The sequence below is a fragment of the Pan paniscus genome, chromosome 9, assembly GCF_029289425.2.
Source record: "Pan paniscus chromosome 9, NHGRI_mPanPan1-v2.0_pri, whole genome shotgun sequence".
Taxonomy (NCBI): domain Eukaryota; kingdom Metazoa; phylum Chordata; class Mammalia; order Primates; family Hominidae; genus Pan; species Pan paniscus.
In genome coordinates, this window is record NC_073258.2 from 125,670,873 (window position 1) to 125,685,358 (window position 14,486).

Below are 14,486 nucleotides of genomic sequence, written 5' to 3' on the forward strand. Positions count from 1 at the left end.
GTACCACACTATCAGCACATCAAAGTCTCCTTTGCAAGTAATCCTGTTGTCTTAGATCTGGCATTTTTTAATAATAGGGACCTGTTTTCCTGTTGGAACACTTAGTGCATTTGGAATTAAAACTTATCCTGCTTTTGTTTGCTTTCTTCCCCCTTTCCCTGGCAGCTTAGTGAAACTATGAAACAGGCACGTCACCGGCTAGCATCCTTTAAAACCGTGATTAAAAAAAAGGGATCAGTGTTTCCAGATGATGGAAGGAAAAGCTTTCTTACCCGAGAGGTAAATTAATTTCTAATACATGATTTAAAAAAATACAGATAAAAATACAGATAAAGATTTACTTATATCTCAGCATAATTTAGAACTGTAAAATAATTGGAAATAGCCTTAAATACCCAATAGTAGGGGATGCTTGAGTAAATTGTGACATATCCATATGCAGCCATTCTAAAAAATATTTTCAAAGAATATCTGAAGATAAGGGAAAGTGTCTGTGATATAAAGTTAAGAAAAAAGTTGGATATGAAATTAAGTATGATATGATCTTAATTAAAATATATGTATATGTATTCAACAAATAACTTATGGAATGTCTGTGATTGCCAGCATTGTTCTAGAAACAGGACTTATAGTGGTGAAAAGACAGACAAAGATCCCTCAAGGAGCTTCTGTGCTAGTAGGGAAGCATATAATAAACAAGCAAATAAATATAGAATATAATTTCAAGTGATAAGTGCTATGAAGAGAAATACAGCAAAATAAAAAGATGGAAAGAGTTCCATGTGCATAGACAAAAGCCTAGGTACAAATGGCACAAGAGGCTAATACTGATTATTTCTGGGTAGTAGTATTACAGGTGATTTTCTTCTGTTTTTTATTTTTAAAAATTGTCATAAAGTATGTCACTTTCTAATCAGGAAAAAATTGATACTATTAATTTTTAAAAAGAAAAATTCTTTTGATTCAAAACTTAAGTGAGAGTGTGGAGCTAGGCTTAGGAGGATATGTAAGTCTACACTTATAAAATGACATTGTTTTGGTGCCTACCTCAGAATTGACAAATTTGGATCCTAAATTTATGTGTTTTCCTGTGTGTACTTAATTTTGGCATTAATGTTTTATAGGCAGCATCTAGTAAAATAGACCATTAATTTATTTTTTAATAAATTATGTTTTTTTGCCAATAAATATGTTATTTTTTGCCATCATCAACTGCCTCATTTAGTTCTTTCCCAGTTTTACTTCCTAATTAGTATACTCTTATATTTTCCTGGAATATACATATAATATATATAATATATAAATATATAGATATATAATTTTGTATTTTTTTCCATATCTTGACCCAACCATCAAAAAGTTTGTCTCATATATGTTGGCAATTGGTTGAATACTAAACTGTAATGTTTTTCTCTTTAATTACAACTAAGAAATTTATAGTTAAATTTAAAAAACAAGTGGGCGTGGATATGTGTCCATGTATGGCAACACATCCCACGTGCGTTTATATGGTTGTCTTTTTCTAGCATTGCCTTGTGGCTCCTCAGAGTTTCTTTTGTACCTAAATTATTTTCAGATGTTGGTTTCTTGACAGTTTTCATACCTATCGTGGTTTGGTAGTACTATAGTTTGGGCCATTAGACTGACTCCAGGGTACTGTTAGATGAGGTGATTAGACACTTTCTACTAAATCAGAAAAAAAAACACAAACAGTTATCAGATCTTAGAGATGGATATTTATATTGCTTGGAACATGCTCAGACCTTTCAACTGGTGTTTTTCCAGAAAGTGTACTATTCACAGTTCTGATTGAAATAATTATCCAATAGACGGGAGGATTAAGTCTGAGATAACATCTTTGTATAAACCAGTTTTTTACGTCAGAGGTGCCATTTAAGTGTAATTCATTATTGTTATGGTGATAATGATGAATTCAGGCTACCTACTTGCTTCCAAAGAATGCATATATGTTTTTCAGGTAAAAATATGAAAAACAAATCTACTCAATACAATTGGGAATGATCTAAGAAATTGGTGAAATTTTTCTTATTACTTGTATCTAGCTTTCCCTCAAATCTCAACAATTTTCTACCTTCTTAGTTGTGTGAAGTGGGAATTTGCAAATCAGAAAGAACAATCTATGATTGAGTTGAACCCTGGTTTTATTTCATTATTAGTCTTTAGTGACATTAGAATCTGTCTGGTTGTTATTGATCTGGATTTGGAGATACAAGTGGAACACATACTTGCTTGTACTCTGGCAGGTTGCCAAGACTAAAATCATGAGTCTTCTGAAATTGTTACTGGCTAGAATAGGTGCAAGTTGTCATTTATAAAGTTAATATATTCTCCTGTTTTATTCCATATGGTTTTATGTGTGAGTGCTTTGTTTGTACATATGAAGTAGAACTCATGTTTTTTCCCTTTATTATGTATTAGACTACCAAAACCTACTAAGATAATTTTAGATCTTTCACAGAAACTCAACTTAGTCTCATGAATATGTTGCTTCCTCTAGACCTATTTATATTTGTAGTAATTTTTTTTCCAGGAAGTGCTTTCCAGGAAACCAGCATCCACTGGGATAAATACAGGAATAAGAGGAGAGTTGCCCATTAAGGTCCATCAAGGTCTTTTAGCTGCTGTACCTTACCAGAATTATATGGAAAATCAGGTAGGGAAATATAAAAAGTAGAGGGGAAAGACATTGGCTTATTAGAAGTATCCACAGGTAACTAAGGATGGGATAAAGGGTTAAGATATCTAGTATTTTTTTTAACGGACTTTATTGAGATATAATTCATATACCATACAATTCACCCATTTAAAGTGTACAATTAATTGGTTTTTAGTACTCACAGTTTGCACAGGGTTGTGCAACTGTTAACCACAATCTAATTTAGAGCATTTTATTTTTAATTTTTTAATTAATTTTTTAAAATAACTTTTATTTTAGGTTCAAGGATACATGTGTAGATTTGTCATATGGGTAAATTGCATGTTACAGGGGTTTGGTGTACAGATTACTTCGTCACGTGACTTTACCTAATAGGTAGTTTTCCCATCCTCACCCTCCTTTCACCCTCCACCCTCAAGTAGGCCCTGGTGTCTGTTGTTTCCTTCTTTGTGTTCATATGTACTGAATGTTTAGCTCCCGCTTGTAAGTTAGAACATGTGGTATTTGGTGTTCTGTTCATGAATTAGTTTGCAGTTTGCTTAGGATAATGGCCTCTAGTTTCATACATGTTGATGCAAAGGACATGATCTCATTCATTTTTATGGCTGCATAGTATTCCATGGTGTATGTGTACCACATTTTCTTTATCCAGTCTGCTGTTGATGGGCATTTAGGTTGATTCTGTGTCTTTGCTATTGTTAATAGTGCTGTGATGAAAATATGTGTGCATGTATCTTTAAGGCAGAGCAATTTATATTCCTCTGGGTATATACCAGATAATGGGATTGCTGGGTTGAATGGTAATTCTGTTTTAAGTTCTTTGAAAAATCACCAAACTGCTTTCCACAATGGCCGAACTAATTTACATTCCCCTTAGTGGTGTATAAGCATTCCTTTTTGTCCACAGCCGTGCCAGCGTCTGTAATCTTTTGGCTTTTTCTGACTGGTGTGAGATGGTATCTTGTGGTTTTGATTTGCATTTCTCTAATGAGTGGTGATGAGCGTTTTTTCACATGCATTGGCCATGTGTATGTGTTCTTTTGAAGTGTCTGTTAATATCCTTTGCCCTCTTTTATGGAGTTTTTTGCTTGTAAATTTGTTTAATTCCTTGTAGATTCTGGATATCAGACCTTTCTTTGATGCATATTTTTTCCCATTCTGTAGGTTGTTTGTTTACTCTGTTGATGGTTGCTTTTGCTGTGCAGAAGCTCTTCAGTTTGATTAGGTCCCATTTGTCATTTTTTTTTTGTTGCAGTTGCTTTTGGCATCTTCATCATGAAATCTTTGCCTGTTTCTATGTCCAGATTGATATTTCCTATGTTATCTTCTAGTGTTTTTTATGCTTTTAGGTTTTACATTTAAGTCTTTAATTCATCTTGAGTTGATTTTTATATATGGCATAAGGAATGAGTCCAGTTTCAATCTTCTGCATATAGCTAGCCAAATATATCCCAGTACCACTGAATTGGGAGTCCTTTCCCCATTGCTTGTTTTTGTCAGTTTTGCTGATGATCAGATTGTTGTAGGTGTGCAGCATAATTTCTGGGCTCTCTATCTGTTCCATTGGTCCATGTATCTGTTTTTGTACTGATACCATGTTTTGGTTACTGTAGCCTTGTAGTGTAGTTTGAAGTAGGGTAATGTGATTCCTCCAGCTTTGTTCTTTTTCTTAGAATTGCCTTGGCTATTCAGGCTCTTTTTTGTTTTCATATGAATTTTCAAATAGTTTCTATGAAGAATGTCATTAGTAGTTTGATAGGAATAGCATTGAATCTGTACACTGCCTTGGGCAGTATGGCCATTTTAACTATATTGATTCTTTTTATCCATGAGCATGAAATGTTTTTCCATTTGTTTGTGTCATCTCTGATTTCTTTGAGCATTGTTTTTTAATTCTTATTGTAGAGGCCTTTCACCTCCTTAGTTAGCTGTATTCCTAGGTATTTTATTCTTTTGTGGCTATTGTGAATAGGATTGCATACTTGATTTGGCTCTTAGCTTGGATATTGTTGGTGTATAGGAATGCTACTGATTTTGTATCCTGAAACTTTGCTGAAGTTGTTTATCAGATCATGGAGCTTTGGGCAGATACTATGGGGATTTCTAGGTATAGAATCATATCTTCTGCAAATAGGGATAGTTTGACTTCCTCTCTTCCTACTTGGATGTCATTTTTTTTCTTTCTCTTGCCTGATTGCTCTGGCTAGGACTTCTAGTACTATGTTGAATAGGAATGGTGAGAGAGGACATCTTTGTCTTGTTCTGGTTTTCAAGGGGAATGCTTCCAGTTTTGCCTATTCAGTATGATGTTGGCTCTGGGTTTTTTGTTATAGATGGCTATTTTTATTTTGAAGTATATTCCTTCAAACAAATGCCTCGTTTGTTGAGGGTTTTTAACATGAAAGGATGTTGAATTTTATTGAAAGCCTTTTCTGCATCTCTTGAGATCATCATGTGGTTTTTGTTTTTAGTTCTGTTTATGTGGTGAATCACAATTAATGATTTGTGTATGTTGAACCAACCTTGCATCCCAGGGATAGCTTTATTATGGTGGATTAGCTTTTTGATGCACTGCTGGATTTGGTTTGCTAGTATTTTGTTGAGGATTTTTGCATCTATGTTTATCAAGAATATTGGCCTGAAGTTTTGTTTTTTTGTTGTGTTTCTGCCAGGTTTTGGTATCAGGATGATGCTGGCCTTGTAGAATAAGTTAGGGAGGACTTCCTCCTCCTCAATCTTTTGGAATAGTTTCAGTAGAAATGATACCAGCTCTTCTTTATAACATCTGGTAGAATTCAGCTATGAATTTGTCTGGTCCTAGGCTTTTTCTGGTTGATAGGCTTTTTATTACTAATTCATTTTAAGAACGTGTTATTGGTCTATTCAGGGATTCAGTGTTTTCCTGGTTCAATCTTGGGAGGTTGTATGTTTCCAGATATTTATCCATTTCTTCCAGATTTTCTAGCTTGTGTGCATAGAGGTGTTCATCGTAGTCTCCAAGGGTTTTTTTGTGTTTGTGTGAGGCCAGTGGTAATGTCCACTTTGTCATTTCTGATTGTGTTTATTTGGATATTCTCTCTCTTTTTAATTAATCTAGCTAGTGCTCTATCTTATTAATTCTTTCAAAGGACCAGTTCCTGGATTAATTGATTTCTTGTGTGTTTTTTGTTTCTCAGTTTTTATCAGTTCAGCTCTGATTTTGGTTATTTCATGTCTTCTGCTAGCTTTGGGGCTGGTTTGTTCTTGTTTCTCTAGTTCTTCTAGTTTGATGTTAGGTTGTTAATTTGAGACCTTTCTAACTTTTTGATGTGGGTGTTTAAAACTATAAACTTCCCTCTTAACACTGCTTTGGCTGTGTCCCACAGATTCTGGTATGTTGTATCTTTTTTCTCATTAGTTTCAAATAATTTCTTGATTTCTGCCTTAATTTCATTATTTACCTGGAAGCCATTCAGGAGCAGGTTGTTTAATTTCCATGTAAATGTATGGTTTTGAGTGATTTTCTTAGCACTGATTTCTATTTTTATTGCATTGTGATCCGAAAGCATGGTTGGTTTGATTTTTGTTTTTTTGTGTTTTTTGAATTTGCTGAGGATTGTTTTATGGCTGATTGTGTGGTTGATTTTAGAGTGTGTGCCATGTGCAGATGAGAATAATGTATATTCTGTTAACTTTGGGGTGGAGAGTTTTGTAGATATCTATAAGGTCCATTTAGTCAAGTGTTGAGCTCAGATCCTGAATATCTTTGTCAGTTTTCTGCCTTATGATCTCTTTTTCTTTTGGAGATGGAGTCTTGCTTCGTCACCCAGGCTGGAGTGTAGTGACATGATCTCGGCTCACTGAAACCTCTGCCTCCTGGGTTCAAGTGATTCTCCTGCCTCAGCCTCCTGAGTAGCTGGGACTGCAGGCACCCACTACCACACCTGGCTAATTTTTGTATTTTTAGCAGAGACAGGGTTTTACCATATTGGCCAGTCTGGCCTTCAACTCAGTGATCTCTTTAATATTGTCAGGGGGCCGTTGAAATCTCCCACTATTATTGTGTGGTTATCTCAGTCTTGTGGGGTCTCACTCTGTCGTCCAGGCAGGAGTGCAGTGGCATGATCTCAGCTCACTGCAGCCTCCGCCTCCTGGATTCAAGTGATGCTCCCAACTCAGCCGCCTGAGTAGCTGGGACTACAGATGCACAACATCATGTGTGGCTAATTTTTGTATTCTTTGGTAGAGATGGGGTTTCTTCATGTTGGCCAGGCTGGTTTTGAACTCCTGATCTCAAGTGATCCGCCCACCTCAGCTTCCCACAGTGCTGGGATTACAGGCATGAGCCATCGCACCTGGCCTGAGTCTCTTCATAGGTTTCTAAGAACTTGCTTTATGAATCTGGTTGCACTTGTATTGGGTGCATATATATCTAGGATAGTTAGGTCTTCTTGTTCAATTGAGCTTTTTACTATTATGTAATACCCTTCTTTGTCTTTTTTTAAATTGTTATTTGTTCAGAGTCTGTTTTGTCTGAAATTAGAATAGCAACCCCTGCTTTTTTATGGTTTCCATTTGCTTGGTAGATTTTTCTCCATCCCTTTACTTTGAGCCTATTGGTGTCATTTCATTTGAGATGAGTCTCTTGTAGACAGCATACCATTGGGTTTTGCTTCTTTACCCAACTTGCCACTCTGTGCCTTTTAATGGGGCATTTAGTACATTTACATTCAAGGTTAGTATTTGGTGTGTGCAGATTTGATCCTGTCATCATGTTGTTAGCTGGTTATACAGACTTGTTTATGTGGTTGCTTTATAGTATCACTGGTCTATGTACTTAAGTGTGTTTTTGTAGTGGCCAGTAATAGTCTTTCCTTTCCATATTTAGCACTCTCTGCAGCACCTCTTGTAAGGCAGGTCTGATGGTAATGAATTCCCTTAGCATTTGCTTGTCTGAAAAATATCTTATTTCTTCTTCACTTATGAAGCTTAGTGTGGCTGGATGTGAAATTCTTGGTTGTAAATTCTCTTCTTTAAGAATGCTTAATATAGGCCCCCAATCTCTTCCGGCTTTTAGGGTTTCTGCCACCAGGTTTGCTGTTAACCTGATGGGATTCCCTTTGTAGATGACCTACCTCTTCTCCCTGGCTGCCTTTAACATTTTTTCTTTTATTTTGACCTTGGAGAATCTAAGAACTGTGTGGTTGGGGGATGGTCTTCTTCTTTTGTAGTATTTTGCAGGGGTTCTCTGCATTTCCTGAATTTGAATGTTGGCCTCTCTAGCCAGGTTGGACAAATTTTCATGGATGATATGAAAATATGAAATACATTTTGCAAGTTGCTTGGTTTCTTTCCCTCTCAGGGATGCCAATGAGTCATAGATTTGGTCTTTTTATATACTTCCATATTTCTTGGAGGTTTTGTTTATTCTTCTTTATTCTTTTTTCTTTATTTTTGTCTGACTCAGTTATTTTGGAGAGCCAGTCTTTGAGCTCTGAGGTTCTTTCCTCAGCTTGGTTAATTCTGTTATTAATACTACTGCATTATGAAATTCTTGTAGTGTGTTTTTCAGCTCTATCAGATCAGTTTGCTTCTTGTAATGGCCATTTTGTCTATCAGCTTCTGTATCGTTTTATTGTAATACTTAGATTCCTTGGACTGGGTTTTAACTTTCTCCTGAATGTCGATATTTTTGTTCCTATCCATGTTCTGATTTCTATTCCTGTTATCTCAACCATTTCAGACTAGTTAAGAATTATTGTTGGGGAACTAGTGCAGTCGTTTGAGGTAAGAAGACATTCTGGCTTTTTGAGTTGTCAGAGTTCTTGCACTGGTTCTTACGTTTGTGGGCTGTGTTGTTCCTTCAGTCTTTGAAGTTGCTATCCTTTGGATTTTTTTTTTTAATCCTCTTTGATGTCCTTGGGGGTTTGATTCTGGTATAAGGTGGAGTCAGTTGACTGGCTTCATTTCTGGAAGATTTTAGGGGCCAGGACTCAGCTCATGACTCTTGGACTGTGTGCTCCAACTCTGGGGGGCTGGTATTGGCCCTGGCTTTGTTCTCTGGCCTCTTAAGGTTAGGAACCTGCCACACTGGAGGAGCTAAGGTGTTCCCAGGCTGCTGGTCACAACACACTGATGGATGGTGCCAGCCAAAACGCTTTTTTGGGTGGTGGCAATGGGATTCATGCTTGTTTTTATGTGCCAGCAGCAGTGGCAGTGTGGCAGGGTACACGCTGTGGTGGGGTGCCGGCAGGTGCAGGGGTGCTGGCCTCCTTGTGGGCATTTGCAGTGGTGGTGGTTGCAGTGCTGCACCAGAGGATGGAGCGGTGGGAGTGGGGCCTACTGGCATCAGTGTGCATGTTCACTCTGGTGGCAGTGTTAGCATGTCATGGGGCGCTCACAGGCATGGGGCTGGTTCCCTCCAGGTAGGCGTCCATGTGCAGCAGTGGCCGTGCAGGACAGGGGGTGGGGCTACTCGTCTCCTTGAGTGCCTTTGCATTGGCAGTAGTGACACACCATTGCAGGCAGGGTGCGCTCACATTGGCAGCAGTGGCATGGTGGGGTGCATGCACACTGGTGGGGAAGCGGAGGTGAGGTCTGCCTGCACACACACATGTGAGTAAAATGATGTAGGTGTTGCTATGGATGAGTGCATGCTGGAAAAGTGGCATGAGGGAGGACGCAGTGGGGGAAGGGCATAGGCAGGCTCATGCTGGTTGGTGTGGTCTGCTGTGATGGTCAGGCATGGTCTGCCAGCACAGGAGCTATTATGTGGGCCTCTGGGAGGCACCCCGGTGGGCATCTGAGGTTGCACTGCAAGCAGGGCTGGGGCCCTGGGAGAGGCTGGTAGACAGGGGTGCACTCATGTAAAACTGGCCCTGTCTCACGGGCAAGATCGCCCTGCACTGTTCATGTCCGACAGTTCCCCTATGGCTAATGTCTCCTAGGGGAGCAAGGTGGGCCTTGGGGGATGGACAGCCTGACCATGCCCCACTACAGATACTCCTGTACCAAACCCTCTAGGCTTTGCACCGGCTGGAATTCTGCCCCACCACCTCTCTAAGCAGCTCTCCCTGCCAGCGCAAGTGTCAGTGGGGGTTATGGGGTCTCCTGCTGCCAGGATTCCAGAGGTCTGTGGAGTGAGCAGGTCTCTTCTCACTTGTTCAATTCATCCCTTCCCCAGGAGCCACTGGGGGCCAGGAACAAGTCCTGGTGCACGGTAGCCCTCTTCAAGGTTCCCACCTTCCTCCTCTTTTGGCCCAGCATCTGTGTCTTCCCTCTGTCCACTCTTAATGCCTTCCCTCCAAAGATCTGCTAAGAGTGTACCTAATGTTCCAGTCTCTCGGTAGTAGATGTTCCTCCTGGCTGCTTCTAGCCAGCTATCTTGTTTTTGGGATTTGCTCTAGAGCATTTTCTTCACTCCTAAGAGAAACCCTGTATCTCATTCTCTCCTTGCCCTTAACCTCAATCCTAGGCAGCTACTAATCTACCTTTTGTCTGTATAGGTTTACCTATACTGGACATTTCATATGAAAGAAATTATATGATATATCGTCTTTTGTGACTGTTTTTTTCTCTTTGCATAATGTTTTAAAGTTCATCCACATCGTAGTGGATGTATCAGTACTTCATTCTTTTTATTGCTGAATAATTTATTGTATAGATGTACCACATTTGGTTTATCCATTTATCAGTTAGTAGACTTTGGCGTTCTTTTCACTTCTTGGTGTTTATGAATAATGAACGATTGTGTATGAGCAGTTGTGTACACATTTTTGTGTGGACATTCATTTCTTTTAGGACATTCATTTCTAGGAGTGAACCTCCTGGATCATACAGTAATTCTATGTTTAACATTTCAAAGAACTGCTAAACAGTTTTCCACCAGCAATATGTGAGGGTTCCAATTTCTCTGTATCCTCCAACACTTATTATTGTCCTTCTCTTCTGTTATAGCTATCCTAGTAGATGTGAATTGGTATCTCACTGTCCTTTTGATTTGTAGTATATTTTCCTGATGACTAATGATCTTCAGTATCTTTTCATGTGCTTGTTGCCCAGTTGTGTAACTCTTGTGGATAAAATGTCTATGCATGTGCTTTACCCATTTTTTAATTGGGTTGTCTTTTTATTATCAAATTGTTAAGTGTTTATATATATAAATTTATACATAATATATATATATATAATATGTATATATTCTGGATACAAGTTCCTTATCAGATAGTTGATTTGCAAGTATTTTCTCCCATTCTGTAGACTGTTATCTTACTTGATTAATAGTATTGTTTATGGCATAAGATTCTTAAATTAGTCACTTCTTTTTTTCTTACGTTGCTTGTGCTTTTGATGAATTATCTAATAATAATTGTTTATCTTGAGATCATGAAGATTTATTCCTATGTGTTCTTTTAAGATTTTATAGTTTTTAGCTCTTAATTTTAGGTCTGTGATCCATTTCGAGTTAATTTTTATGTATGCTGTAAATAAGTGGTTCATCTTCATTCTTTTGAATATAGGTGTCTAGTTGTCTCAGCATCACCTGTTGAAAACACTATTCTTTCCTCATTGAATTTTCTTGGTACTCTTGTCAAAAATCAATTGACTATAAATGTGAGAGTTTATTTCTGAACTTTGAGTTCTGTTCCATTGTTCTGTATGTGTCAGTATTACAATGTCTTGATTCCTATAACTTTGTGGTAACTTTTGAAATTGGGAGGAATGAGATCTTCATCTTTGTTCTTTTTCAAGAAAGTGTTTTGCTACTATGGGTTCCTTGCATTTCCATGTGAATTTTATGATTAACTTGTTAATTTCTTCCAAAGAAAAGCCAAGTGGCATTTTGATAGGGAGTGTTGTAAATTTGAGAAATATTACCATCTTACCAATCTTTTCTCTTGATCCATGAACATGTTATGTCTTTCCATTTATTTTGATCATCTGTCATTTCTTTCAATTATCTTTTTAGTTTTCATTATACAGTCCTGCACTGTAAACATTGTATAACATTTGACTATGCTGACCTACTAAAATTATAATAGCAGTGACCTGAAGCCTAGAATTTTATTGCAATCACATTGTTTCTTCCTATAATAGCTACATGGTGTGTGTGTGTGTGTGTGTGTGTGTGTGTGTGTGCGCGCGTGTGCGCGTTTTCATTGTTTTTTTCTTTAGGAACTTGACTATGAGGAACCTGACTATGAGGAATCTTCATCTCTTGTAACTGATGAGAAAGGGAAAGAAGATTTGTTTGGGAGAGGCCAGCAGGACCAGCAGGCTATCCATTCTGAAGATAAGAACAAACCTTTCAGCAGAGTTCAGGTAAAGCAATAAGAGAAATTAAATTAATTGTGATTTGGACTAGGTATTGCCAGTAATGTTGTACTGATTTAGGATTGTAGATTTAGCTTTTGTTAAGTTGGACAAAGATTATAATTTCACATTTTGTTCTAGTAATTTGCTTCACTGCCATATCATTTTGATATTTTGATTATTTTGGAAAACCTAGAGTATTGCTACTAACTCACATTCTGTATTTGGTGTTTATGTTCACTTTTAGAAAGTAAAATTCAAAAATCCATTATTTGTTCTGATGGAAGAGGAAGAACAAAAGCAGTTACATTTTGAGGGCCTTCAGGGTATTCTGCCAGAAGCCCAGGATTATTTTCCAGAAGCCCAAGGTGATTTGCTGGAAACCCAGGGTGATTTGACAGGAATCCAGAGTGTTAAGCCAGATACCCAGGCTGTTGAAATGAAGGTTCAGGTTACTGAGCCAGAAGGCCAGGCCATTGAGCCAGAAGGCCAGCCTATTAAGACAGAAACTCAGGGTATTATGCTGAAAGCCCAGAGTATTGAGCTAGAAGAAGGGAGTATTGTGTTGAAAACCCAGGATTTTCTACCCACAAATCAGGCTCTTCTAACGAAAAACCAGGATGTTTTACTCAAAGACCACTGTGTTCTCCCTAAAGACCAGAGTATTCTACTCAAATATCAGGACCAGGACTTCCTACCCAGAGACCAGCATGTTCTCCCCAAAGACCAAGATATTCTGCCAAAATATCAGGACCAGAATTTTCTACCTAAGGACCAGAATTTTTTATCTAGAGACCAGCATGTTCTCCCCAAAGACCAAGATATTCTGCCAAAATATCAGGACCAGAATTTTCTACCTAAGGACCAGAATTTTTTATCTAGAGACCAGCATGTTCTCCCCAAAGACCAGAATATTCTACCTAAATATCAAGACCAGGATTTTCTACCTAAAGACCAGGACTTTTTATCTAGAGACCAGCATGTTCTCCCCAAAGACTGGAATATTCTACCCAAATGTCAGGACCAGGATTTTCTACCCAGAGACCAAGGTGTTCTTCCCAAAGACCAAAATATTCTACCCATATGTCAGGACCAGGATTTTCTACCCAGAGACCAAGGTTATCTTCCTAAAGACCAAAATATTCTACCCATATGTCAGGACCGGGATTTTCTACCCAGAGACCTGCATGTTCTCTCCAATGACCAGAATATTCTACCCAAATGTCAGGACCAAGATTTTCTACCAAAATATCAGGTAAAATAGAGCAGAAAGGAGATACAAAAAGAAGAAATAAGCTACTTAGGGTTTGAGGAGGGATTTGTAAGGACTGCAAGTATACCTGGGAGATACTGTGGGTTCAGTTCCAGGCCATTGCAATAAAGCAAATATTGGAATAAAGTAAGTCACACAAATTTCTTGGCTTCCCAGTACATATAAAAGTTATGTTTATATTGTATTGTAGTTTATTAGTGTGCAATAGCATAATGCCTAAAAAAAGTACATACCTTAATTTAAAAATACTTTATTGCTAAAAAATGCTTACGATTATCTGAGTCTTCGGCAAGCCATAATCTTTTTGCTGGTGGAGGGTCTTGGCTCAATGTTGATATCTGCTGACTAATCAGGGTGGTGATTACTGATGTTTGGGGTGGCTGTGGAAGTTACTTAAGATGATGAAGTTTGCCACATCATTTGACTCTTCCTTTCACGAAACATTTCTCTGTAGCATGTGATAATGTTTGATAGCATTTGATCTACAGTAGAACTTCTTTCAGAATTGGAATCAATTCCCTCAAACCCTGCCACTGCTTTATCAGCTAAGTCCATGTAATATTCTAAACCCTTTGTTGTCATTTTAACAATGTTCACAGTAGATTCCATCTCAAGAAAACACTTTCTTTGCTCATCATAAGAAGTAACTCCTTATCCATTTAAGTTTGAACATGAGATTGCAGCAATTCACTCACATCTTCAGGCTCCACTTCTAATTCTAGTTCTCTTGCTGTTTCTACCACATTACAATTACTTCCTTCACTGAAGTCTTGAATGCCTCAAAGTCCATGAGGGTTCGAATCAACTTCTTCCAAACTCCTGTGAAGGTTGATATTTTGACCTCCTCCCATGATTCATGAATGTTCTTAATGGCATCAAGATGGTGGACCCTTTCCAGAGGGTATCAACTTACTTTGCCCATATCTATCAGAGGAATTGCTGTCTGTGACAGAAATGTATTTTATAAATAACAAGACTTGAAAGTCAAAATTATTTCTTGATCCACAAACTACAGAATGGATGTTGTGTTAGCAGCCATGAAAAAACAACATTAATCTCCTTGTATATCTTCATCAGAGCTCTTGGGTGACTAGGTGCATTGTCAATGAGCAGTTTAAAAGGCATCTTTATTTTTTTTGGAACAGTTGGTCTCAACAGTAAGTGTAAAATATTCTGTAAAACATACTGTAAACAGATGTGCTGTCATCTTGGCTTTGTTATTCCCTTCACAAAGCACAAGAAAAG

At 37.9% G+C, this 14,486-nt stretch overlaps 1 protein-coding gene across 7 annotated transcripts in view; it reads left to right on the forward strand.

The window, feature by feature from the left end:
• CCDC15 (coiled-coil domain containing 15) overlaps positions 1 to 14,486 on the forward strand; it is a 100,650-nt gene that overhangs the window by 20,779 nt on the left and 65,385 nt on the right. For all 7 annotated transcript variants that reach the window (XM_003819928.5, XM_055095024.2, XM_063608297.1 and 4 more), the window contains exons 5-8: positions 166 to 279; positions 2,552 to 2,674; positions 11,831 to 11,977; positions 12,216 to 13,223. In XM_003819928.5, coding sequence (XP_003819976.1) covers positions 166 to 279; positions 2,552 to 2,674; positions 11,831 to 11,977; positions 12,216 to 13,223 — 1,392 coding nt within the window. The remainder of the gene's footprint in view (positions 1 to 165; positions 280 to 2,551; positions 2,675 to 11,830; positions 11,978 to 12,215; positions 13,224 to 14,486) is intronic.